General features: G+C 50.4%; 1 protein-coding gene across 3 annotated transcripts; it reads right to left on the minus strand.

The window, feature by feature from the left end:
• Positions 1-266: 266 nt before the first annotated feature.
• Positions 267-26302, minus strand: LOC115252570 (Krueppel-like factor 8). Of its 3 annotated transcripts, XM_029847886.1 has the most exons (9): positions 26080-26302; positions 25845-25953; positions 13880-14191; positions 7265-7519; positions 6951-7185; positions 4637-4745; positions 3613-3752; positions 712-2807; positions 372-506 (listed from the first exon to the last, which is right to left on the minus strand). In XM_029847886.1, the coding sequence occupies exons 2-8, from the start codon at positions 25869-25871 to the stop codon at positions 718-720; spliced, it is 3168 nt and encodes a 1055-aa protein (XP_029703746.1). In that variant the 5' UTR covers positions 25872-25953; positions 26080-26302; the 3' UTR covers positions 372-506; positions 712-717. The 3 variants fall into 3 exon arrangements, with proteins under 3 accessions (XP_029703748.1, XP_029703746.1, XP_029703747.1); XM_029847888.1 differs by lacking the exon at positions 712-2807 and having other exon boundaries at positions 267-506; positions 26080-26243; XM_029847887.1 differs by lacking the exons at positions 25845-25953; positions 26080-26302 and adding an exon at positions 14390-14598.
• Positions 26303-26453: the final 151 nt, after the last annotated feature.

The following is a 26453-nucleotide window of genomic DNA, read 5'->3' on the forward strand; positions in this document are numbered from 1 at the left end:
TCAGAGCTGAAGCGACATCCTGCACACCACAACCTGCTCCTCCTCCTCGCCACCAGACCGAAGATGGATGGACAGACAGACGGATGGAGGGATGGGTGCGCCTCCATCCATCTGCTGAGGGTTGAGTGGGAGGGTGGACGGTTGATGGTGATGGTGATGATGGTGAAGAAACAGCAACATCTGCCCACTGTGCATTCCTGATATTCCCGTGACCTTCACAATCAGAGAGGAGGAGAGAGGAGTGCTTTCTATCTGCTGATGGAGGTCAAGGGGTCGGAGGTCGCAGGAGTCAAAGGGGTCCAAGTTGTGCTGCGAGGTCTGAGCTCACATCATGACGTGGCGGCGGCGGTGCAGGGACAGGTGGTCGGATCGGGAGAAGGAGCGGTCGCACTCGGTGCAGCGGAACGGCTTGATCCCCGTGTGCTTGCGGAAGTGTCGGGTCAGCTCATCGGAGCGGGCGAAGCGCCACGTGCAGCCCTCCCAGGTGCAGTGGTACGGCTTCTCACCTGGAGGGGGAGCAAGAGAACGGTGGTTAGGCCACCAACACACCAGCATGTTTGGGTTCTAGCTGTGGTGGTTAACGGCAGTGGTGGCCCGTATACTCTAGAACCGGACCTTCAAATGCCTTCAAGCCCGCAGGCGCATCGACCCAATAACGGCAAAAAAACAGAGAACTCCATAAAAGATGTAAATATAACTTATTTTACTCACCGAAATTTACTTGTAGACAAAATCTATGCTCCTTTCTTTCCCCGCGAAGCGCTCAATTACTCTGTCGTACAGCCACGCTCCTTTCAGCTCCGCTAATAAGTTCTTTTCAATCGCCATGGAGGCTAACGCCGGAACTCGCCTCTGTCCGGACGTTTGATTTGCGTACGATTTAATCCGTTGCAAAGCCGAGACTGTCCGCTCGGAGGCAGCCGACCCCGGGACGGTCACTGCCAAACATGCTAGTAAGTAAAGCTGCCCCATGCTCTCACCCAGAGCCTTCCGATGAAGGAAAGCCAGCAGCTCAGCGGGAACTTTCCCCTTAAAATGAGTCATGGAATACATCACCGTCAGCTCCGTTTTCAACCGGGGCAGGTCGAACAACGTCCCGTAACTCTGCCCTAGGCTGGAGAAGGCTGTCTGCGGGAATTTTTTCTGGTAATCTGGGAACTGCTGGGGGTCGAGGAGGGAGAGGAAGGTTAATTTGTCCTGGTCCTGGAACCTGTTCTGTATCTGGCACCTAACATTGTCCAGAACTTTTTTGTGGAGTTGTCGGTAATGTGCGCGAGCGTCTCCTTGAGGGTTTGGGGCAGAGGAGATGCGCGCGGTTGCCTCGTAGATCTCTTCAAACTGCTCCCGCTCTCGCTCGACGGCGTCACCGAACTCCTCCACTCGCGCCCGGCACGACCGAGCATCCACAGCTTTGCTCTGCAGCACTGAGGAGAGCACGTGGGAATTCTGGAAAATCCCATTAAACGTGTGCAGCAAAAAACAAAAGCCAAAATCCTCCAAACGGGCATGAAATCCATCAGCATGGCACAGGGAGTCCTGGTCATAGTCATCGTGACGCTCCAGGATGTGGCGGAACAGCTCTATCAGGGCCTCTCGCTCTTTAAAGACTGTTCTGACCAATTGGGACGTGTGTTGCCACCGCGATGGTGCGACATGAGGAAGTCGTTGCTTCAGGAGCTCCGAGCGCTTTGAAGATCTGGAGAAAAAGGCAGCCAGACCATTGAGGTGGGCGAAAAACAGCTTGCATTCTTTAAGCTTTGAGGCCCCTTGGCTCAGGACCAGATCGAGTCTGTGAGCGTAGCAGTGGAGGAACGAGGCCAAGGGTGCCCTCTCCTTAACCTTCGCCTCAACCTCATTGAGCCCAGAGGACACGACCGCCGCGCCATCAAAGCTTTGGGCCACAACCTTATCCAGACATTCATATTCCTCCAGAAATCGGACGACAAGAGCAGCTACGCTATCGGCATGCCTGTCGCTGGGAGCGTCTTCAAACCTGATGAAGCGCTCGGTGACGACGGCGTCCGTCACGTAACGCAGGACCAGCGACAGCTGCGCCGCCTCGTCGGCCGTCTCGTCCACCATGATGGCCACGGCGGGCGCTTTTTTGACCTCCACCTTTATCTTCTCTCCCATCACTTCAGCAATCGCGTTGACCAAGTCGGTCAGAAGCCTCCCTGATGCTCCACTGAACACCTGATTGGTGGTCAGGTGATAATGCAAGTCGGAGTCTGTTTCAGCCAAAAAACAAAGAAGCTCCTCATAGTTGCCTCTATTAGCAAATCCTCCATCGTGTCCACCTAATGCTAACTCTTGTTTAACCAAGAATATGAGGCAGTCTATCAGCCTTTGCAATATCTCCCTGTTCTTCTTCACCCTTGCGTTATGGAGCTCCTTGTTCTTGGGCACTTGGTCACTGGGCTTTAGATCCACTCGGGTTTCTCCGAAGGTTTTAACTAGTACCGTTGCATGGAGGTGCCCGGCCGTGTTTTGGTGTCTCAATGCTGCCTTAGTTAGACAACTCAAGTTTGCAAACCCAGTGTGGCTCCAAACACCGAGCTGATCGTTGGCTAATAATAAGCATTCCCAGCAGAACAGTTTACACTTCTCCTCGGAGCCCGTCAGCCAGGGGTAGCGCTCATAGTTGCTGACCTGAAAGCGGCGAACGCACGTTTTCCCTGGTTGGCTCAGGCTCGCTAGCTCTGGGGTCGGCCGGCCTTTTCTCACAATATCCAGCTTTTCCTTGAGGGTCCGGCTTGAAAATGGCTTTCTTAGAAGATCTGCGACCAAATCACTATCGTCTCCTCCTTCTGTCATTGAGGGTTAAAAGACAACTATTAAAACTTTACCAGAAACAACTAGCTAGTGCTGCTCGCAACAGTTATGAACCGCCAGGACTCCATAAAAGACCCCGTTTTTGCACGGGGGTGGGCAAACTCACAACAATGTGAGCCGCTAACTCTCTGAGCTGTTCCTCCAATCAGAGGACCGTGACACTACCGCACCGCAGCAAAGTGGCTCGGAACCTACTTACCATATTCTCTGGACTATAAGTCTTGTTTTTCATTGGTTTCTTTGTCCTGTGATGAATCTCTCAAACTGACTCATATGACAAATAACCTCCATATTGTATGTGGCCACAAGGTGGCGCCCTCTATGCTCGTAACACGGCAACACCTCTGGTGTGTACCCGAAGAAAACCAGAGGAAGAACACAAACAAAACGCTGCCAGAAAAACAAAGCTGCAGAATTTAAACTCCGGATTGGACCAGCTGAGGGAGGGTTTGGCTCGACAAAAAAAAAAAGCGCTCACTGACTGCTACGAGAAAGAAAGAAGGCGAACTGTGGATGGAAAGCTGATGCAGTTTTAGCCTCCAGTGAGACGTATAGTCCGGAAAATACGGCAGTCAGAACCCAATTGGATAAGGAAACTGAGTCACAGCGGATTTTTCTGGGAGCGGAGAGAAACTATGAGCAGAATATTGTGATGTCATTTAAAATGATGAAATGACATCACGATACTAAATGTGATTTAGTGACACTGATCGAGCAGAGAAGGCTTTGAAGGCCCTGACGGCACACCACTGGTTACCAGTAACCGGGCTCTGGACTCACCCGTGTGTATCCTCCTGTGCGCCTTGAGATGGGAACTTTTCGTGTAAACTTTTTTACAGCCTTCATAGTCGCACATGTGGATCCGCCTCCTCTTGACATCTGGTGAATCCGGATCTACGGGCTCCAGATCCATCACTGACCTGGAAACGATAAAAGCACGTTCTCATCCACACATGCGGAATATTGTGCGTCCATGTGTCACAAGGGGGCGCCAAAGAGTCGCCCCGCTTATCTGCCACACAATAGATGTTGATTTCGTTAGTTTAATCACACTTCCACAGCAACAACACCGAATCTCTATTATTAAACGTATATCATAAATAAATCTTCACGTCCTGGTGCCATTGTGTAGCATAAATGTATATTTTGATCACATTTTTAATGTGAATAGAGGCAGTGTTTAAGCAAGTGTGATGACCAAGCGTGTACGTTACACAATCATGTTTACACCTCTGTTCGGAACTGCACTGTTCTGCCCAAACGGCACGCACACACACACACATACACAGCAGATTACTGCACTAAGCTAACTGTCAACGCCCACGCCTTGGATTTCAGTTAAAAGTCTGGCGACCTCGCCTACTGGGTGTGGCGAAAGCTCTGTCGTTCCTGATTTATTAGAAAACACACAGGCGCACACACAAGTGTGAGTCTGTCTTTTCATTTAACAGCATTTAGGATTAGTGTGTGACACACATACACACACACACACACACACACAGGATACATGGGCTGTGTTTTGTTGTATAAGGGTTATGTAAGCTTTGACGTCCACTTGAGGCAGTGCTGCAGTATTACAATTATTCAAGGACCGCATTTCCCAGAACCCCTTGCTGTGTCTACTGAAGTAGTCTTTAAATTTAGGTCACTGGTAGATTCTTGTGTGATAAAGGTCAAAATCTACATGAATTGCTCTCCTTTCACCTTTACCCTTTGGGGTTCGGCCCACAGGCCCAAACACATGGTTCCAGGTCAAACCCAGCCTGGTCTGTTCTGACTGGCACCCTCGCAGACTAGAACTTACCCAGCGTCCAGACTCTGGGCACTGAGGGAAGCCGACCCAGACTCTGTGCCGCTCTCCGCATCGCTGTCACTCTGATACTCTGGCGACGTTGAACCCGGCTTGATGCGAACTGTGGAAATGGGGAAGAGAAGGAAAAGATGAGGAGGGGGGCGGGGTCAGGAGACAAGAGAACAGCAATAACTTCTCCACAGTGGTTCCAGGATTCCTGCAGCTTAAGTCTGACTTGATGTGTGGCGATGTGGGTGTGGTCTGCAGATTCAATGGATCAAACTGGGAGAATTCCATCTGGGATTTTTCTCTAGCTTTCCACTTTGCCATCACAGAACCAGCACAGTCTTGTCCTGCTCGGCTTTCTTCCCCTTTTCTTTTAACCATCTCAGCAGGAGGATGAACAGCTATTAACGAAGAGCCTCCCACTGGATACAAAGAACATGCTAATGAGCAAATTAGCAAAAAGGAAGCTGCAAAGTTTTCCAGTCCGAACCAGTCCGGGTTTCTGCAATTGAGCAGGAAAATAAATGAATGCAACAAGCTGGTGGGGAAAAAATGGGTGGAATCTTCATCCCAGAGCAGAAAACGACGGGGAACTTCAATTCCCATTCCCCTCGCTGACTCTTCCATCCACAGGAATGTGGCAGCCATACTGATCAAAGTCCAGCTCACAGAGAGCAAAGAGGGAGGGGTGGGTGGGTCAGTGGCTGGGGTGGGTGACAAGGAATTTGGGTGGAGTACTGGGGAAGAGGAGGAGGGGGGATGTCAGGCCCCAAAAAAGTGTTCTTTGTCCCTGGAGACAATTAAGCCACCTCATATTCAGCAGCAGCACCACCTTCATGACCCTGTGCCCCCCCTTCCTAACACCCCCCCACAGTTCATTCACACCCCTCCTCCACCCACCTATCCTCCCGTCACCAAACAGAACCAATTCCTTCCTGCTGTTGCTCACCAGGTACGATTCAGACTTCCAGTCTGGATTCATCTTTGGCTCCGCCCCTTCCCTGTCGCACAAACGGCGTAGCACCGTTCAGACCGTTTAGACACGTGGGGATGGGGGGTTACTGTCTAATCTGTAATCCATCCGGGTGATGAGGAAGCAGACGAACAAAGAATCATCTCCGACACCCAAGAAGGGTTAGCGCTAACGTTAGCATCCCGACTAGTGTCGCGGGAAAGGAACATTTCAAACGGTGAGACTTCTTCTCAAACGCCTGAACTACACTAAAAGTCCTGACTGCAGTTTGTGCACAGGGCCTCGCCCATTGCACAGACCTGCCAGAGCAAATGTCCACTTCCCCTCGTGTTTGTTTAGGATGGATTACGGCCTCCACGCCAGTCGACCTGACCGGCCTGCTGCGAAATCTGCTGAAAATGGGACAATTTATCTGGGGCAGTTTCCCTGGCCACAAGTCAATCTGTACTTGGGAAACTTGTGCTGCTTACTCAAACATTTTCAGCGTACGACAACTGCAAAAACATGACACGCCACACAGACATCCGTTTTTTCTACGCTTGCTAACATGGAGAGCTTATGACAGACCGGCATTCAGGGGGTGGGCGTTGGTTCTAATCTCAAACACGCTGGTGAGAGAGACCCGCTGATCATTAATCAATGTGGAGAATGGAAACATCTCCGCCTCACTGCCACGATAACATTTATTATTAAGATAATATTTCAATATTTGAAACAGCAGATAAAAGAATGAGTCACAGATACGGTGTGTCTCGGAGGGTGTTGATTTGGACGGAAGCTACTTCGCTACAAACACGTCAAGTATGCAGCTCTTAGCGCGATGATATGCTACAAGCCAACCTACTTTATAGTAGTGGGCTGATGCCGACAGCTGCTTTGCAGAAACTGGGGATATAAGCTTAGGAAAATGTTTATGTGTTGAGTTAAATAAGCAACTTGAAGCAGTCTGAGGTAGAAAAGTGAAAATAACAACCAGAAACAGGAAGTAGTGTTTCTGTTAGGCGTTGTTCACACTTACAGCGTTGTTCACAGATACACCTTTATCACTAATTTTATTATTAGCTGGGGATGGGATGAATTCTGGCGGAAAAAGAGTATTTTCTCTGTTAATGTTGGTTGTAATTGTTCACCTCTCCTAGCTAACATCTGACATGCGAACCCAGGATCTGCCACTGCCGGCTAATAGCTGCCACACATTTTCACTCCAGCAGGTGACTGAAGTGAGATCAGCCTGAAATGAGTGGAATTATTACCTACTGATACAATGCCAACATTGACCTGATAGCCTGGCAGCTGATACAGGTTGCGGTAATTCCCCCACCTGCCACTAGGGTGCGCAGCACTCACCTGATCCTTCGGAGCGTCCATCGCTGCCTATAAGCGGAACCGTGATGGCTGCTGTGGCGACGCCGTCGGTGGGCACGGTGGTGTACACGACGGGGAGCGACTGCACCACCACAGGGATGGTCTGCAGCTGGCCCACCTTACTGGGCATGCTGACCGAGGGGATCGTGTGGATCACGTGGAGGATCTGCTGGCCGCCGGCGCCCTGAGTGGCCAGGATCGACCCTGGAGAGAGAACCTGGAGGGGCGAGAGGAGGGTGGAGTTAATGCATGGTTCATTCATGGCACTTTCAGTGGGGAAGGAGGGGTTCCGTTACCATGGAGCCTATGGATTGTACTGTAGACGGGACCGGCGTGGCCGACAGGCTGGGCTGGGTACTGCTGGGCGCAGGGTTGACTGTGGCGCTCGACTTTGATACTTGAGCTGAGGAGGAACGCGGCTTGTTGAGCGACAGGTCAACGGGCTCCGTCTGATCCGGCTCCGGTGACGTGCGTTCCGTTTTGAAGTCCGGTTGCTCCAGTTTGACCTCCAGGTGCATCGGCTGGCCGTAGTCTTCGCCATCGTCGTCCTCCTGGAGCGCAAAGGTAGAGAAGTTAAATGGTGGCCTGGAGGAGGCTCCAGTGGCGGGAAGGCTCCAGCCTGTGTGGATGTTAACACGGTCGAAGGATCTGATCCCTCGAAGAGATCCGTGTCGTGTAAATGTGCGAAAGGTCGCCCGGCATGACGTGTCCGCCAGTGCTGGTCACGATCGGCCACCAATCCCACCAATCCCATCGATAACTCTGCAACGTCGGGAGAATTGTTGAGGACGTGCGAGTGTTTGAGACGGTGAACCGGCCCTCTGAAAACAGATGAACCCCGCGTCGCCCATTTAGGCCTTAAAGGCTTTGCACAGATGCATTCAGTTGCATCCGTTTTTCCCAGCCTCCTCAGGCGAGTCGGGCCGGGCGACGCAGCCACTCGAGCCTCAGCTGCCATGGAGCCGGACGGGAACAATGGTAGCTGTGTGAGAGTCTGGGGGAGGCGGAGGGGCGTCGGCGAGGAGGGTTGGGTATAGAAAGAGATGCTGGCACAGGAGGGAGCTCCCGTTCCAGCCGCTGGCCGCCTTCCAGGTCAGCTGAGCATGCTGGGCGAGGAGGTGGGCGGAGCCTCTGCAACGCCCCATGCTCGGGCCACGCCGAAACGCGGAGCCTCGGCGCAGTGGCGGCGAGACAGCATAAATACCGAGGCTGGTAAAACATCCCGCCTGGTGTCATGTGACATTATGATGCAAATGGACGCCGATCGGCGGTTCCGCACGATTCAGAACCTTCCAGAAGGGAAGCGTGGGGTCGTCTTCCAGAACCTTAGTTCATCATCCAGGTCATGCAAGAAATGGGCACAACTGTTCTTTAGAAAGTTCTAGCATCAGCAACAGTAGCATAGAAACCACAAAACAGGGCCACTAAATTGGTTTGGAGACAAAAAAGGGGGAACAAAGAGAAATAAAAAAATATGTGAAAGTGAAGGGAGTTGATGGTGGGCAGGGAAGGGAGAAAGAAAGCAGAGTGGGTGGGAAAAGCCTGGGGTTGCCAATGGAAACTGGGAGCTATCAGCTATCAGACTTTCCACTGCCCCCCCATCCTTTTCCAGTTCTTCCACTCTCTCCATCACTTCGTCCCACCCAGTCTTTTTTTCCCGCCTTATCTTTTCCGTTTTCCTCACGATCGTTCCACTTTTGTTCCCTCCGTTTACCTCGGCCACGCCCTCGTTTCTCTCTACCTCACCCTCTCATCCATCCGCTGGCTTCACTCCCACCCGCCCACCCCGCTCTCCCTCGCTCCCATCTTTAGGTGGCTCAGATTAAGTCCAAACTCCGATAAATCCCCAAAGGAAGAAGAAGTTTGAGAAGCCGGAATGCTGCGAATTCCCACGTTTCACTAGATTATTCCACCTTGAATCTCTGCCGGGATTCTGGGAGAGCCTCTGAAACCGGAGCCGCTGTGGAGCCAAAGACTCGTTTTTACAGAATCGGACAATAAAAGATCTACCCGAAAAATCTAAAAATAGAGCGTAAAGCAGAAAAATGTCAGTCGTGTCACAAATGTTTCATTCAACCAAACAAAAAGTTATTGAATTAGTGTGAGAGATGAGATGGCAGAAAGCGACAACTGGAGGAGAACCCCACACCCCCATCAACCACACCCCCACCCTGCTGTTATCTTATCTCTCTTGCTCACCCACCTGTTAGCGGGCTAATCCCAGCTCGGCGCTCCGGCTAATGTGACCTAGCACGCACTGCTCGCTTCTCCCTCATTTACAATTAGCTCAGCAAAAGCTGCAAAGAAAGCTCTAATATTTTTACATATGTAATGATTTTGTTAGAAAATAGCTTTTGCGACGCCTTAGCTAGTGTAAATCTTGTTTTTGGTAGAAACACATTTGCCGTGAACTGACAGGTTTCCTATTATGAGCTTAAATGTGGTGAATCTCCGACTAAGGGTTATTTCAGCAGACAGATTGACACAGACAGATTGATCTCCATGACATAAACACATCAATTAATCTTGTCAGCCATGTTCTCAAAGCCAACTAAAGCTCCAGGTCTCTGCTGCGTTGCCTTCACCAATGAATCAAAATCAAAGGCGCTTTAATTATTTCGGTGCAAGTTGTCAAACTTCTCGCTTCCCCTTATTGTTCCGTCAAACTCTTGGATTAATTTCCCCGAAGAATTCCCAGCATGCTCCTATTTAGCTTCGCAGGAATGCGCCTGAATTTGTATCCAGCTGTGGCTAACGCAGGGTAGAGAGCGTGTGGGCGGGGCTTGGAGCCCAGCGGTTCCTACTTAACCGAGCTCGCGACTCGTCGCCCATAGTTCCCTGCATCTGCAGAGAACATGTGTTCAGTGTCGCTCAGAGGACAGAGCACCTCTTCAGTGTTGAGGAATTTAGTCAGGATACTAAATCTGGAGCCTGAACAGATTTAGATACAGATTTAGGATCCGGCCCCCTGCTGGCCGGTCGCAGTATATATGGCTAATCTGGTTACAGCCCAGTCTGAAAACTCTTCTGTAGGTGACATGGAAAAAGGACCAGGAAACATCTCTCACTCACTCACACTCTCCCACACACACACTCACACTCTCTCTCTCACACACACACACACACAGCTGCTGCTCTTCAGCCAGGAGACAGGGACAGCCAACTATGACATCATCCTCTACCAGTAGAGGGAGCCGCATCTGTCTGCCTGCACAACATCATCATCATCATCATCATCATCATCGTCATCATCATCGTCATCATCATCGTCATCTTCATCTCTCTGTGGTCCAAAAATTTGCAAAAATTGCGTCATTTCATGGATGGGCTGATCAAAACACACAAACAAACATACACACAGTGACCAACACGCAAGGAAAACCCTCCTGGCAAAAGCACAGCTAATAGGCCTGTGTGTGTGTGTGTGTGTGTGTGTGTGTGTGTGTGTGTGTGTTGTGACCTGTCTTTGTGCATGAGTGCTCTTATTTACTGGAGGACAACAGTCTTGTTAATGTGCATACATCAATGACACACACTCATGCTCTCTCACACGCACAGAGGGAGTCATTGTGTGTGTGTGTGTGTTTGTGTTTGTATATGTGTGTATGAAAGAAAGAGATTACAGGGCTATTCAGTGTGTGTGTGCGTGTGAGTGTGCGCACGTGTGTGTTCGCCTTTGGCTGAAGCAGTGAGTTAGAGAGGCTGGTCTGGAAAGGTGGAGGAGGAAGGGGGGGGAGGGGTCAGGCTATACGGTCTTTTCGGCAACTCCCGCCAGAGCCATGGTTGCCATGGCGATGGGGCGAGCGGAAGCAGAGCCTCCCTCAACATATCCTATTAGAGCGAGAAAAAGAGATGAGAGAGAGAGTGAAGTGAGTGGATGAGAGAGGAAGAGAAGAAGGATGAGAGGAGAGGTGCAATGAGATAAAAGTGTGTGTGTGTGTGTGTCTCGGGAAAAAGAAAGGACAAATCTGAGGAAGTTGGCAACAAACTTTTGCCACAAACAAGCCTGACGAATGTTTCCAGCGTGCAGCTCTGCGTTCTGGCTCGTCTGTAAATCAGCTCCTGAGACGGTTCTCACAAATATTCCTGTTCTTCCGGGAAAACTCAAGACTCCCTGAGCATCACCTGATGGGAGGGGCTCACCTGCATCGGCCTATTGTTTCAGTCTCCGGAACGCCGTACAAATAAACAACAAAAGCATAACCACCGCCTGACTGGCCGCGTTTTATTATTCTGAGTTTATTCCGTTGCTCGTATTAACGCGATTTACGTTTGCAAACGGGAATAATTTGTCCCGAGTTCATCAAGGACAAACCTGCATCCCACCAGTGTCGTCGTTTATTAGTAGTGTTGAATGAGAGACAAATTCATTCCTGGGCGTCATGTGGATCTTTAAGGTGTGTGTGTGTGGGGGGGGGGGGGGGGGGGGCTGAATGTGTGTGTGGCTGACTGTGTGTGTGTGTGTGGAGAGAATACCAGCAGGATTTACTTCCTGCAGACTTTATCTTCAGGACAGGAAACTGAAGGCAGCTACACAGGGGGTGTGGTCACACGCACACACACACACACACACACACACACACACACACACCCCTGTGCCTAATGAACCCTTACGCAATACTACCCCACCCAGCCCCCACCCAGCACTAACCCAAACCATGCGGCCACACTCGGAGACCCCTCCCCCATCCCAGCCTCAGTGATCACACCTACACATCCCGGGCTTCTCTACGTGACTTTAAATCGACCATCAAGAGGTCATTGTGCCATCAGCAGGTGGTCCTCGCGTCTCCTTAAGTTCACCTGTGCAGTGGGGCCCCTCCCCCTCCCCACGCTCACAGTCACCCTCATGACTTTAGTGGAGTGGCGCCGTCGGGGGGGCGTGTCGGGTGTTTCCTGTTCCCGGCGTGCTACAGAAGTGTTTTTGATCTTCGCATCGAATTCCACTTTAACCCTTATCTCCTTGTCCAAACACGCCCCTCCCCGCCTGGCCACATTCTCACATACCATCACAAATGTAATATACAGTTTCTTTCATATCGGGGGGGTCACGGGTCCACCTGTGCCACAGGTGGATCAAACAGAAACGCACGCTCTGGGATTTTTTGAACATTCTTTCCAAAGGATGATTCTAATCTGAGCATCAAAAATGAAAAAACTCCTCGTTTTCGACTCCTTAATAGGCGCCAAGCGTGAGGAGGCTACGTCTTAAGATTTCTCTCGCCGGTAGCAGCTTTAGGACACGGTCAAGGTTGCGAGTAGCAGAGTTACGAAAGATAGCCTGCGTACGTGTTCGCAGCGCTGGATGACTCGGGATCATCCCGACCAGCAACACGGTCCTTTGATTTCTTTGTTCCCGTCTTTGTTCTGTATTGCAGACATCAAAGCAAATTTCTGTGCAATGACGCCCAGCGGAACCAGCGAAACGTTATCAAATCCTCTATTTTGGAAGAACGTGACTAAGATCCCGATAATTCCGGGCTGATGCTGAGCCGACTGTCCAGTTGAAAACATCGGCGTCAGATGGAGAATTAGCTCCGGGATTCTTTCCAAAGGAAAAAAACAGAGGGAAGCGTCTGAGTGTTCGTGTTGTTGCTGCCGGCTGTTCAGACAAACTGGGACAAAATGGATGGCACTCATAATCCTGCCTTTCCTTATCGGACTCTCCACACCCTCCACCCATCGCTCCTCTCTCCATCTGCACTCCTTCCTCATCTGTCTCCACCGCTCGTCGCCTACGTCGTCGTCTGCCACCTTTAGAACTGCATCCGAACCCCTGACTCAGCATAACTTTAGAAGCGTGGTACCATTCCTGCTAAAGTGATTATGTCTAAAAAAAGGTTCCCGAGCTCGCAGCAGTGGAACAGTCAGAACGTTGAGCACGTCAGAAAACGGACCGGCCGCCTTCTTTTTCCCAAAGTTCTGAAGTGAACAATGAAGCTGGCGGCCAAATATAGGCAGAGTATACAAAGAGGAACAGCCGTCCTGAGCAGGAACTAACCGATAAAGTTCCTGCAGACGTAAACGGTTTACGCAGAGTTCTACCAAAGAGCCCCATGAATTAGTTTTAAAGGCACGGTTCAGTTTAGGGGAACCGTTTCCTCCAGCATCAGGCTGGCAGGATGAGCGATCGGGGCTAACCGAGCTAACTGAGCTAGCTAATGTCGAGCAGCCAGCACCTCCTCCTTCCTCCTTTCATCATTTGCTGCAGTGCTATTGAGGTCATCCGCTTTCATTTCACTTCTACTGTGCCTCTGATTTTTGGGGTTTGGGGGGAAAATTTTGATATTTTCATTGGAATTTTGATGACGTTTGTGTTGACTGATGAATGTAAAAAGAAAAAGATGAACGCCCTGACCTAGCTGCGGCACACCCCATCGTCGGGTCTCCTTGAACGTTCTGCTACGCCACCCGCCTGTGACGTCAGGCGAACGATACCAGCGCTACTCTGCTACACACACCACGTAAATCACAAGGACGCTGCTCCCAATTAGTTAAATTTACGGCTAAATTTACAAGGAGACCACTGAGGAATATAAACACGAAGAGTGCGTTCCTGCCTTGATAAAGAACCAGCCGTCCCCGGCAGTGACCTTTGACCTCCATGAAGTTGCGTAGAGAGGTGTTCACAGAAGTGGCACAGACGCTAGCGCAGGGCTGGTAGTCAGAAGACCTCCAGCCACAATCACGTGGCTACGACGCTAATTGGTGTCAATCAACTGATTAACGAGGAAAAAATGCAAATTCACGTACAGACAGCGAAAGGTGGAGGTTGCTTCGTGTTTTATGCTGTAGGTGCTTTTTGGGGGATTTACTGCGATACTTTGACCCCTATAGAAACTCCGCCCACTAGCCCCTCCCACCGCCACACCTTCTGTCTCCTCAGTTGGTCCTGTTCTTCCCCTCCTCACCTTGGTCTTTGTCATGCACTCCATCTCCTCCGGCTCTGGTTTGATCTGCACGACAGGCATGTCTGGCTCCGCCTCTTCCTCTACCTCCTCCTTCTTCTTCACAGACTGTGACGCCACTTCCTGCTGCTCGTCACCAGCTTCGTCCTCCTCGCCCTCCGGCGGCGGCCGAGGCCTGGTGGCCGACAACTCCTCCTCCGGCAGCTCCTCCTTGGATGCGGGCAGCGGCGATGACGGTGGCATCTGCTGATGCGTCAGGGCGCTCTGTTTGGCCGGACTCCGCTGCTTCTTCTTCTGCTTCTGAGTTGACTGGCACTGAGGAGGAGAAGAAGAGGCAGATGAGAGGAGCGAAGAGACGGAGGAGCGGCTGGAAAAACGTCCAGGGATGAGGGAGCGATGGCGGGAGTAGGGGGGACGCTGACGAAGTTGAGGACGAAAGTGGGGTTAAGAGACAAGTAGGGACAGGAAGTGAGACAGGAAGTGAAAGTGAAAGAACATGACAACAGGAGTTACCTGTGAAAGTGGCAACAAAATAAACCCTCCCTAAAAGACTAGCCCAGAGTGAGGGAGGGAGTCACGCACACACACACACACACACGCACACACACACACACACACACACACACACTTGAACAAAACTTAAAACTAAAGTAATAAGCGAGGGGAGGCTGAGAAACAAAGGCCCAATCCTGAGGCTGCCAGTGAGGGAATGAGAGTGAAAGAGAATAACAGAGAGAGGGGGTGAGCAGGGAGGAGTCGCTGTGAACTGACCCCTCCCTCTCTTTCAGTGGAAGCTAGGCGGACACACCCTTTTCTGCAGGGCGACACACACACACGCACGCACACACACACACACACACAGGGTGAGGTGGGGAGGCAGAAACACTCCATTTTGTCTCTCAGTGCTGCCGTATGTCTTTGTCACATAGTTTTATTCTGCCAAAAACAGACACGATGGGCCGAGTTTCCGCCAAAACTTTAACGCACGATGTCAGAATTCGCTGGGCCGAACCGAAGCCTCTGCCGGGACCCTGACCATGCTGCACGTACAGGTTCTTCATGCGTGGAAAAGTTTGAAACAGGAAGTGATGGCAGAAGTGTGAAGTTATTCTAAAAATCATTCTCACGTCGAGGCCGAAACACATTTCTACTTCCTGTCGTGGTAGCAAGGCCGCCGTTCGTCACGTAGCGAAATGTCTTATTTGCAAAAGCAGCAGAACGCAGCAGAATAGAGAAGTTGTCGCACACCACAGTCTACATAAAAAACTCCCTTTACCAACAAACTCTCATCATGCTAGCAGTTTTTTTGAGCTCATACATGTTTAGTAGTAAAGACGGTTGTTCATGTGTTCAGCACCAACAAGAACTTTGGGTCCAGTCCGGTAGAAGGTCCAGAAGGCTCCTCTAAGGTTCCTAAGGTGCTTTGCGTCTGGATAGCGAAACAAAACCCCTTGATTTTCCAGCGGTTGGCTGGCAATGGTGGAGAGCAGAAAACAACAACGTTAAGGTGTGTGCCGGGTCACACCTGAGCAACCACGTATTCAACTGCACAACAGACACGAGAGAAGAAATAAGAGAAGAAGAAATGACGTCAGTCTGCCTTTATGCTGACGGCCAGATGCTCAGGCGTGACCCAGGGGACGAGGATTCCTGGGCGGGGTGTGGCCCCTACCAATCAGCCCGGGTGTGGCTGCGAGCACCCCTTCCCCCAACACACACACACACACATACACACACACACACACACACACACACACACACACACCACTCTCTCACACACACACACACACACACACACACACACACACACACAGGCCTCTCAGTGGCCTTTGTGGTGGGACAGAGCCCCTCTGTGCCCCCATACAAAGGTAAATCCCCCCACACACAGCATTAACACACATACATAAACACAAAAGTCACACAAAAGTCACATCAGGAAACACTTCCGAGATTTGATTTCCTTCTTATTACTCGCAGCAGCAGGGGTGCACGGAGGAGGGGTGGCCGGCCAAGGATCACCCCGAGTCCCAGTGCGAACACACCTTACTCATTCTCATGCTTAAAAAGGCAAAGTCATCCAGTCAGAGGTGGAATTATTTCATGACAAAAGGTTCCTGGCCTTGGCACCATAGCCCCGCCCCTTCAACCAGCTGCTGGTTAATTAAGTGTAAGTCTCACTTTAAATCGGAAGATCAAAAATTATTTTGATTTTGTCATGTTTTCACATACTTAGCATGTTAGCAATTAGCTCCACTATAGTTCAGCTGCATAAATAAAACTCCAAAGACAGATTTTGCTCTTTCTGCCAACACCAGTCATTAGCACAGTTAGCCTAGCTCACTTTCAGGCCTTTCTGGGTCTTGCATTAGCATCTGTGTGCTAACAGCACATGTGAGCACTTGGGATCAGCGTAACAAGATACTCAAGCCGAACGTGGATGAAAAAGGATTTCTAAATAAATTTCCCATCGTTCACAATAACCATAAGTGGAGCTCAAGTGAGGTGGGATTTAAGCGCCCTTAACACTAAATCAAAGTCGGGGGAGGAAGGGGGGGGAAAGAAACTTTTATTTGTTGTCTGAACTTTCTGCGTTGACACTTCGGCCACACCCACACTAATACGGCGAAACAGTGAAGCAAACATGGAGAATCTGCAGCAAATCCCATTTGAGCCACATCTGCTGGGAGAAGTGTGTGTGTGTGTGTGTGTGTGTGTGTGTGTGTGTGTGTGTGTGTGTGTGTGTGTGTGTGTGAGAGAGAGAGAGAGAGCAAGGAGGGGTCTTATTCAGTTCCTGGAATAAAAGGGGTGGAGTAGGTGTGACCCTGTCAGCCTCTGATGCCACCACAGGAAGCCGGTACGGGGGGATCGAGAGGGCTGAGACGTAAACAGAGACGGTATTTTATCACAAACCGAGGAAATGTGCAGCTAATCTGCACAAGGAACATTTTCAGCTACAACAATATGCACAATAATCAGAGTTCTGACTCAACACTGGCAGATTTGTGCCAGAAGAAAATGCTGATTTGGGGGGGGGGGGGGGGGTAACCGACTTTAGATCTTGTTATTTGCTCTTCATGGTGTCGACTCTTCGTCAGCCTTCGGTCCCGGCGTCACGGTCCCATCTGCATAAACGTCATGACATCAGCGGACACTCGTGTTTGACCTCTGTCTCGTCCTCACCTGTCCTCCTTCATGAAAACATCCTGCGGCTGCCGGTGCTCACAGACCCACACTCACGACCTGAGACGCACCGATAAAGTGAATTTAACAGAAGCAGAAGAAGACTGTACGGTTCGGACTTTTTACAGTGTGCTGAGAGAGAGAGGGGCGAGCGAGAGACACTATCTGGGTCAACACTGACACTGCTGCAAACCCCAAGGCCCTGTGTGTGTGTGTGTGTGTGTGTGTGGGTGTGTGTGTGGGTATGTGTGTGTGTGTGTGTGTGTTTTGGGTGGGGGTAGGGGATTGCCCCAGTCAGCCGCACTCTGATCACACTCAGTTCACATCTGGTTGTGCCCACAACCATGATGGACGTACACGCAGCCATTTTCCCAAGAACACACACACACACATACACATACATACCCACACACACACACACACACGTGCACAGACACACACACACTTATTTAATTTAAGCATCAGCAGGTTCATTCGAGGGCTGGCGGTCACGCGATCTCACTGAATCGACTTCGGTGTCTTCACACTTGAAAAGGAGGGAGAATTTAACGGAGGGCAGGAGGCTTTTTCTTCCCCCTTTTCCCAGCGACGGCTCATTCCGCTGTGGGTTCAGTCTCAGTTCACACCGTCGATGCCGTCTGCCTCTCAGAATCCGCCTGACAGACGATGATTTATTCTGAAACAGGTTGTGTCTGTTTCCATGGCATCTTCGGGTTCAGAGGGTGGGCTCCTGAGGGTGGGGCCGGTCCAGGAGATGCGACCCACCAGCTTCCTCTCAGAAGTTAGCCGCTACGTCGCCTGACCGAAATGACCGACCTTTCAGGGTGTCGCCTGGAACTTCCCCACCATGGGGAGGTTCCTGCAGGTCATCCCATGATCCCCTCAGAAGGTCCGAGGAAGGCGCCATAGACGCCACTGAACCGTTTGTCGGTTCCGCCATCGCAGCAGTTGCGCCCAGAATTTTCCATCGTTTGAATATTTACATTTGGAATTGTTTTTTTAGTCTGGGGAAACAGCCTGACTCCGCATCAGGCCAGGCAGAAAACTCAGACATGGAGGTTTTCCAAAGGTTCCACAGGGTGGGACTCCTTCCTGGGAAGCCTTTAATAGCTCCACACCTCCAAAAGGCCGCACGTTCCGCTCTTACAAGAACAGAGATGCTGTCAGACGTAGCAGGTTCAGCCCCGGACACGCCCTCGACCCAATAACTCAGCCCGGTTCTTCGAGATGTTTTCACACCTCCAACCAGCAAAACACCACCTGCTGCACCTCTAATAACTAAAATTTATCTGCGAGTTGACCTTCAACAAGAGATGAATTGAGCTGGTGCTGATTCTTGGACATGATGAGTTCAAGCACGGACTGGGGGGGGGTGGGGCGTGTGTGTGTGTGTGTGTGGGGGGGGGGGGGGGGGGGGGTGTCAGAGAAAGCTCCACCTCTGTAACTAATTATATGGACAACGGGGTGGAGCAGATGAGACAGAGGAGGAGAAGTCAGGTCCCATCGGTTTCCACTGGTGCTTCCAAAAGTTACACAACTCATGTAACAGGAGTCTCACACACACACACACACGCACACACACACACACACACACCACACACACACACACACCTTTCCACCCTTGCTCAGAAATAAAAGATGAAGTGATGAGGATATTTTGAAACAAAAAGATAACCTGCATCATTTTATTCTGCTCTCTATAGTTCCGTTCCGTTCTCCGTCATCAGACTCTTCGTCTTTCGCCTCCCAATGCGCCCAAAGACCATTAAAAAGACCCAGATGTCTCACTCTTATCTAAAACTGGATGGATGGAGTCAAAGGTAAGGGATGTTGGTTTTTTTAAAGACATTCTGACTTTTGAATGTTGAACTTCTCAACATAACATCCATCTTGATGACGTTCTTCAGAAAGTGAACGCCACCCCAGCTATGACCCCCCCCACCCGCCTCACACTCGACTTCTGGATCATCTCCTTTCTGATCAGTCCTCATTAATAATAAAGCTGTAAACAGACGCAGAGGTGAAGGTGGTCACATGATGCTGTAATGGAACACCCTCACGCGAAGCCAAAGAGACAAACTTATCTCCTTCCCCAACCACTCCCCGACAGCCCCCCCCCCCGACCACCACCACCCCCGCCTCAGTCGAGCACAGGCGGCCGCCTCTTAAAGGGCCAGGCTCCATCGGATCGCGAGGGGGGCTCACACAGATCCAAGAAGGACACAGTCGGCACTCACTAGCGCCACCCACCTGCAGGCTGAAGGTCAGAGGAGCAAAGAGTCTCTCGGGACAATGAGCTGAACCCAACAGGAAGTCGGCCATTTTAGAAGCAATTTTCATTCTTTGCAATTCTTCTTTCAGGGTTTCAGCCATCGTGCCGGCTGCCAGAGTTCAAAGGTCACAGCTGTTACACAACATGTCAACATGTCACGAGCATGAAAACACGTCACAGGAAAAAGACCTTTTATAACTTCTTGGTTTCATGTAGACAGTAGAATAAAGTCCAATTGATGATTGTTTGGATTTAGAGGAAGCCAACCCAGAAGCCCCGCCCACTTCCTTCTCCAAGGTGATGCTATTCATTATGCCTGAAACATGCGCTTCATCAACGTTTCCTCCTCTTTGAAGTTGCTCCTGCAGGTTTACGTTGGAAAATCTTCATTTGAGGAGAACAGAGGTGGGCCGGGCGTGTCTGCGTCTCACTGCTGACTGTTATCACACGCCGCCCTGCTGACGCACAGCTGGCTGACACTTCCCACCACGCCCTCTTATCTACACACACACACACACACACACACCAGACAAAGGTAGAGTGCTCTGCGGTGTGTTAAACACACGTTGCTCCAGTCTAAGCACAAACGTGCCAAAACCCCACTCACACGCAGATTAGATTCCTGTTGGAGCAGATCGCTCCGCTCCATCTTCTCGCTCACACCGGCGTCCCGGCCAGACTGGAGCACGTTTATACAGGAGCACGAACGCCAACAACGGCCTTTCAGATCCAGATGGACATCCTCTCCTTCTTCACCCTCAGGTATTTTGTGTTCGTCACGCCCGTTACGGCCCTCTACGCCCCAGCAGACTCCTGGATCCAAATATGTTTACAGACCATTTTCACACTGCAGGCAACAGGTTAATCTGGTTTAAAACAGTCGGGTCTACAACACGCGTGTGCCTGGGCTTTAAACTGGAGTCCCGAGTCCCCACGACTCTACAACATCTCACAAACATAACCAGAAACCTCCCAGAACTTACGGCATGTGCCGCTCAGGTGGAGAGGCCCAGCGCTGCCTGGACCCAGGTTGTGAGCCCTGGAACATGAATGTGAGCAGTACCCCCGCAGCTCCACTCTCATTCAGGTCAGACCTCAGCTGGCGCCTGACCTCTACTGACCTGGAAGAAGTACCCACCTAAGATTCAAGCTATCACGCTAACACGATTAGCAAGCCCTCTAATATTGATATAATAACGTTGGGTATCCTCCTGTTATTTCAGAGAAGCAGCCAGTGGCGACGTTTCTCCTGCTTCTATCAACACCACAAACCAAACAATTGCAAAGAAGAAGAAGCTTTTCCCTCCAAACAAGACGTCACCCCGAGCCAATCAGACGCGGCGAAGGTTCCCGTCTGTACTGGGAAATGTCTGTTTACAGAATCAGTGCAGAGGATTCCACAGATTGAAGTGGGGGAGGTCCACTCTCCGAAAAACCAGTCCGCTGACACCCGTCCGCAGGCGGTCATGTGACCATCAGCTGACCTGCACCACCTTCAACCCAATTCCAGTTACAATCCAGCCTCAATTGGCCTCACCAGGTAACACACACACACACACACACACACACACACACACACACACACACTGAACTCCCCCTCCTTCTACCCCCTCTCCTTCCTCCCAACTCCCACCCCACCCTCCCATTTCCCCTCAAACGTTCCCTTTTCTCTTCATTGTTGGCTGCCTTGGCAGCGTGGCCGTCGTTGCCATGACGACGAGATTCTTTCCCTCGCCACTAATGACTGTAGCATGATTGGTGGAGGTGGTGGCAATGGGGGGGGGGAGGGGGGTCACCCACGACCAGCATCACCCCAACCTCTCCCGGCATCATGGCCTAATCTGAGGTGACACCCCCCCCCCCCCCCACACACACACACACACATACACACACACACTTCCTGTCCTTTCCTCTCTTTACTAAAGACGCCCTTTATTAATGGAGTCAATAAAGTATTTTGAAGGTGTTTGTTGTTAACCGTTTGGTGGGCGTGGCACGCCGTAGATGCTAATAACAGGACCAGTTCTTCCAGCTCACCAGTAATCTTAAACTGGATGTGCGTTCCAATCCAGGGAAACACCACCAGTAAACAGCAGTGGTTGCTAACATAACAGCACACAAGCTTTTTAATGTTTGTTATGGTAATATTAATTGCCACTACTGTTAAATACAAATATTTTTTTTGTCAATTTGAACCTTTTTCCAGATTTCTTATAGCAGATAACGGATGAGGGTTGGTTTTTTTTTGTAAAAGGTCAACCAAAATTAAAAAAAAATGCTAAACACGTGATTCTCATCCGTCAATCTTTCACGGTTTCTGAGTGAAGGTCCGTTAAAAGTTACTCTGACGCTCACTGTAATGGAGGGGACCGCCACGTTAACATGCTAGCGTAGCCACAATGACGGCTACCAGCCTGAATGACTCGATCAGGTCCGTTCTCATGACCTAGAACCTTAACCTCACCACTTCCTCATCACCCCCACAGGGCATAAACAGTCAGTTACACCGCCAGACCCTGAACTGGTTCCCAGTGAAACTCACAGGAACACGGTGGAAACTCCGAGGACTCCAGTTCAGAGTCATAAAACACCCAGCAGCTGCCACAGAAGACGATTAATATTTGTTAACATGCAAATGCCATGTGTTGTTGTCAAAGATTAATTTATAGTCGAGGAACTGGGACTGGCAACACTTGGAACAGGCGTGCCAAAAGAAACAAACACTTTTGATCCGTTTTTTGGAATTAACAGCACACGACCCGTTACAGCCGGCTAATGGTGATGAATTAAAGAATGAATAATTGATGTCAGACACTTTTACCAACTCTATAGCCACTCTGCTTTTTATCATGGTTTTATCAGGCTTCTGTTGGTTATTTGTTGATTTGTTTGCTACGCTAAGATTTAGATTGCTGTCGGAACACCCAGTCAAACCGGCCAACAGGTGATGGAAAAGAGGCTTTTCTGGGGTTCTGTGCAGAGACAACATCCACCAGTGGGGACCAAAGCCTCACATATTTGAACCCTGTACTCATCGGGGGTGAATTTTGGTTCCACGGCAGGAGAATCAAGCAGCTCTACTCTGCTTTTACCATATAAACACTGTTGAGGCTCTAAAAATAGAGCTGAAGCCGTGGGGCAGGCCAGCCTGAGCGAGGCTGCCCAGCCCAGACAGGGGGAAAAAGCTACAGTGAGACGGCAACAGCTCCACGGGTCAACAGCTTTAACCCTCCTCTGGAGCCAGCAGCTAATTAGCAACCAGCTAACCTGATGTAACGATGCTTCTCTTCAGGTTTTCCCCCTGTTCTTTACCCTCCACCAAGTGTGGTGGTAAACCACCAACATTCTCCACCTTTGAGTCCTCAGTTTGTCTTTTCAGACTTTTTGAGCCTGGAAATGAGCCACACCGCGTCGGATGATGAGGCCTGGCTCGCGTTCAGGGTTCTTCTGGAAGGTCGCGGGGTCGAGGTCGAGGCCCTGCCAGTCACGTTCTTCCACACCAAACTGGGAGAAAAACCGGAGTTTACGGGTTTCAGGCGCTGAGATACTGAAACAGCTGACTGCCACAGAGGCGAGGTCACTTGAAAATATCGATGCTCGGCGTTAACCTCTTCGGAACGCGACGAGGACGTAGGTTTGACTCCACTTTAGTTCTGATGGAATCCAACTCTATTTACAGCTCCTGCCTAAAACTCTGTCAAACATCTGACAACCTGCTTCCTGTCAAACATCAGTGGTCTGAACATCTGACACTCAGAACAGTTCCAGGCTGTAACTGTAACTGTAACACACACACACACACACCCACACACACACGCGCACACACACACACACCCACACACACACACACATACACACACACACACCACAGCTCCATCAACTCTGCTCACAAAAGAGGTCTGAACATGTTTGAGGAAGCAAATAAATAAAGACCAAGTTCGAAAATTACTTCCAAATCCTTCAAGTGGAGACATGTAAGTGAAGAGTTGACGTTAAACTGTCAATATTAGCTCAGGTATAATTTGTCCTCCAGCGTCCGTTCATGTTCCGCACCTGTCAGGGCTGAAGTTCACACCTGCCCCCAGGTCAGCGACACTAACGACCTGGTTAATATCTGTGACCTATTTACGTCAGACAACACAGCGCTAACGTGCTAACAAAGCCAGACGAGCTACAGCCAAACCTCCATCAGACCCCCCAATCAGACCACCAAGGAGCCCATCAACTTTGAAGTCTATGGGACCGTCACACAGCGAGAGTCTCTTCACGTTTGTGTGTGATTTATCGTGGCAAAGGTCACATCAGAAAAGATAATTCTTTAAAAAAATCAGCATAAAGATAGAACAATAACATTCACTCTATATATGTGTATGTGTGTGTGTGCGTGTGCGTGTGTGTGATAGAGAGAGAGAGAGACTAATCATTAACTTGGCTGAACAAAGTTTGACCAAACTACTGAGATAGTGAATGTTTTCCATATTCATCTCTTTCACACACACACATTACACTTTCATCTTTGTGAGGACCTTCAGAGACATAAACCATCTCCTTCCTTCTGCCTCCAACCCCAACCATCCTAACTAACCTCAAGGCTCACTTCACCTTTGACCTTGACCTCTAACGTCAACCTTTACACACACCTTTACACACACCTTTACAATTGTGGGGATCAGACCAAATGTCCTAACTTTGTGAGTGAAATGCGCAACCTGGTCCTCACTTAGAAGCATCTACGACACACACACACTTCGGTCACTTAAGACTGGAAGTAAAATTTCTCTTCATTATTTAACACATGGAAAGGATAGAATGTTGGTTTTGGGTGTTTACGTTTCCAACCTGTAAAAAAAATCCAACTCAAAGGGGTCAAAGTTCAGGCTGATGCGCCTGCTGTTGCACACGATCCAGCCTTATATTCCACGTTTGGAAGTGTTCAAAGCACGGGGAATGTTTCGGATTTAATGGATCGAATCTTTTTACATGATTTTCCTCTGCACAGGAATCCTCCGGTCAGTCGCCCTGCTAACGAGCCAGTTAGCTGCGCTGCTCTGAGGAGGGCTCGTGTCCCCTGGTCTAGTGGACACCGTTGTCCTGAGTTAAAGTTCTCCTGGTGGCCAGAGCTGAAAGGTGACATCATCGTTGGCTTTAATTATTTCTGCTCAGCTCACACCCATTTCACTGTGGTAAAACGCTGCTGAGGATTATGGGGATTTTCTTACTTCCTTCAGATTCCTGTGGATTTGCTCCATTTGACTCGTGCGCATTTACCGCGTTACTGACGTGAGGCCGGGTCATAAATGCCGCCGTTGTAGGCCGGCTAATGGATTAATTGAGGCTAATTTTAATTATCCGAGGGTAACCATGGCAACGACTCTTTACATGCGCCGAGCACTCGAAGCTTGTGTGCTGTGGTTAGGCTACTACTTGCCAGATTATGCAGTTAGGCGAGCGTTGGGGTAAAAGTGGGCGTCTTCAGTCACAAGGCTGGGGACGGTGGCTACTGGTTTCCACTTGGTGCTAAAAGCCCCTTATTGAGTGGAGCGGTCACATGTTTCCCCCAAAGCGTAGGCCGACCCTTCATAGAACTTCAGGGTCCGCTAACTTGCTCCAAATTTCACTGGGAACATTTGGAAGAGCTCTGTGATTTTCTAGTTCTGAACGCACCTGTAAGAGGATAGATGGTCCTCCACAGAGGACCAAGTGGGGCCAAAATGAGAAACAACCTGGTGTAAGTTAGCATTTTAGCTGTTTTAGCTGTTTACCAGACTGCAGTGGAGATGTAGCCAACAAGGGCCACAAGAATCTTTATGTTATGGGTACAAAACAACGGGTCCATTTGATTAACAATGGCTTTTTCGTACCATTGCCGCGTCACCGATGATCATAGTTTTAAAATACTGATCCAAGACAACAAAACTGTCGGGTACTGGTCGCTGTAATCTAAGCCAGAATTCCATCCTATACACAAAAACCATCAGATGTTGCCGCTAGGTCGGGCACATCGGTGGGTCTTTCTGGGTGAACTGATCTCCATGGTCTCCTGCAAACACCACTCACACGGATTGATCACCTGCCAGACTGAGTCTGACTGGAGTCCCGGTTCAGGTGTATCTGAAGGCTGAGCACCTGGCTCTTCTCCCAGGCTTGTTGTGTTTGCAGCCCCGGTTGCCGCTGCTGCTGCTGGCCCTTTAAAAGCTAAGATGGTGTCCTACGAGCTGCAGTTTGTACCTTCCGTTTCCTCTCAGCCTCTCTGAGATCACACAGCATTTCCAATTGAACCCCAACTAACCTCCGACGCGCACACGGGGGAGAAGACACGTCCCTGCATGACGCGTCAACGCGCCCCGCGCCGTGTCCGTGCAAAGCTCCGCTGCAAAAACTCTGGCACTAATTGCAGAATAAAGCTGTGATACACCTTGAGTGTGACAGTGACATTCACATGACAGTGTCGGCTCTGCGCACAGGCATCCGCGCACGCTGACAGCCACCAGGGGAAAGTCAATAAGGTGCACTTACTTTCTTGTTACGGGTCTCCGTGTGCATCTCGGCTGCCGGAGCGGTGCAGCGGCGGAGGGGTGGAGCAGCAGGATCGGGAGGGGGGTCGGCCGGGTCTTTGGGTGTAGCTCTGTGAACAGTTGGGGGGAGAGAGAGAGGAGGGTTTGGGTGTTTTTACCCCCACCTTTACATGAAATTGCACGGGCTTTGGAGCGCGATCCCTGTCACTTCCAGCCTTGTCTTGGTCAGTTCATACCAGCGGCGTCGAAGGCTCCTTTCACGGCTTCCACACTTGGAGTCGGCCGGTCTCTCGGTGCGCCTCTCCTCTCTCTGTTGTTGCCGTGTATTCAAGGGCTGGGCTCTCTCTCTCTGCCTTTTCCTCCTCCGCCTCTCCCTACTTATGACCCCACCCTTCGTCCCCACCCCTCATCTCTCTGTCAGTCAGGAGCTGCGCAGCCCTGCAGAGGAGCCGGAGCGGCCGGCGACCCGACCCTCACCGGCTGCAGGCATGCGTGCAGGCAGCCTGGAAAATCGCAGTTGCAGGAGCAGCTATAATCCACGTCGTCCCCATCTATCCATGCCATGTTGCAGCGGTTGAAAGGTGGGAGGCACCCATGTCACCTTAATGAC

Source organism: Takifugu rubripes, chromosome 15, assembly GCF_901000725.2.
Source record: "Takifugu rubripes chromosome 15, fTakRub1.2, whole genome shotgun sequence".
Lineage (NCBI taxonomy): Eukaryota > Metazoa > Chordata > Actinopteri > Tetraodontiformes > Tetraodontidae > Takifugu > Takifugu rubripes.

Bases quoted from the DNA above. Each gene is read 5' to 3' on its own strand.
- LOC115252570 (XM_029847886.1), bottom strand. From the start codon at position 25,871: ATGCACACGGAGACCCGTAACAAGAAA. The intron at 7,520-13,879 runs GTGAGGAGGGGA...TTTGCGCTCCAG, and splicing joins AGTGCATGACAAAGACCAAG to GAGGACGACGATGGCGAAGA. The intron at 4,746-6,950 runs GTGAGTGCTGCG...CCATTTCCACAG, and splicing joins TGGACGCTCCGAAGGATCAG to TTCGCATCAAGCCGGGTTCA.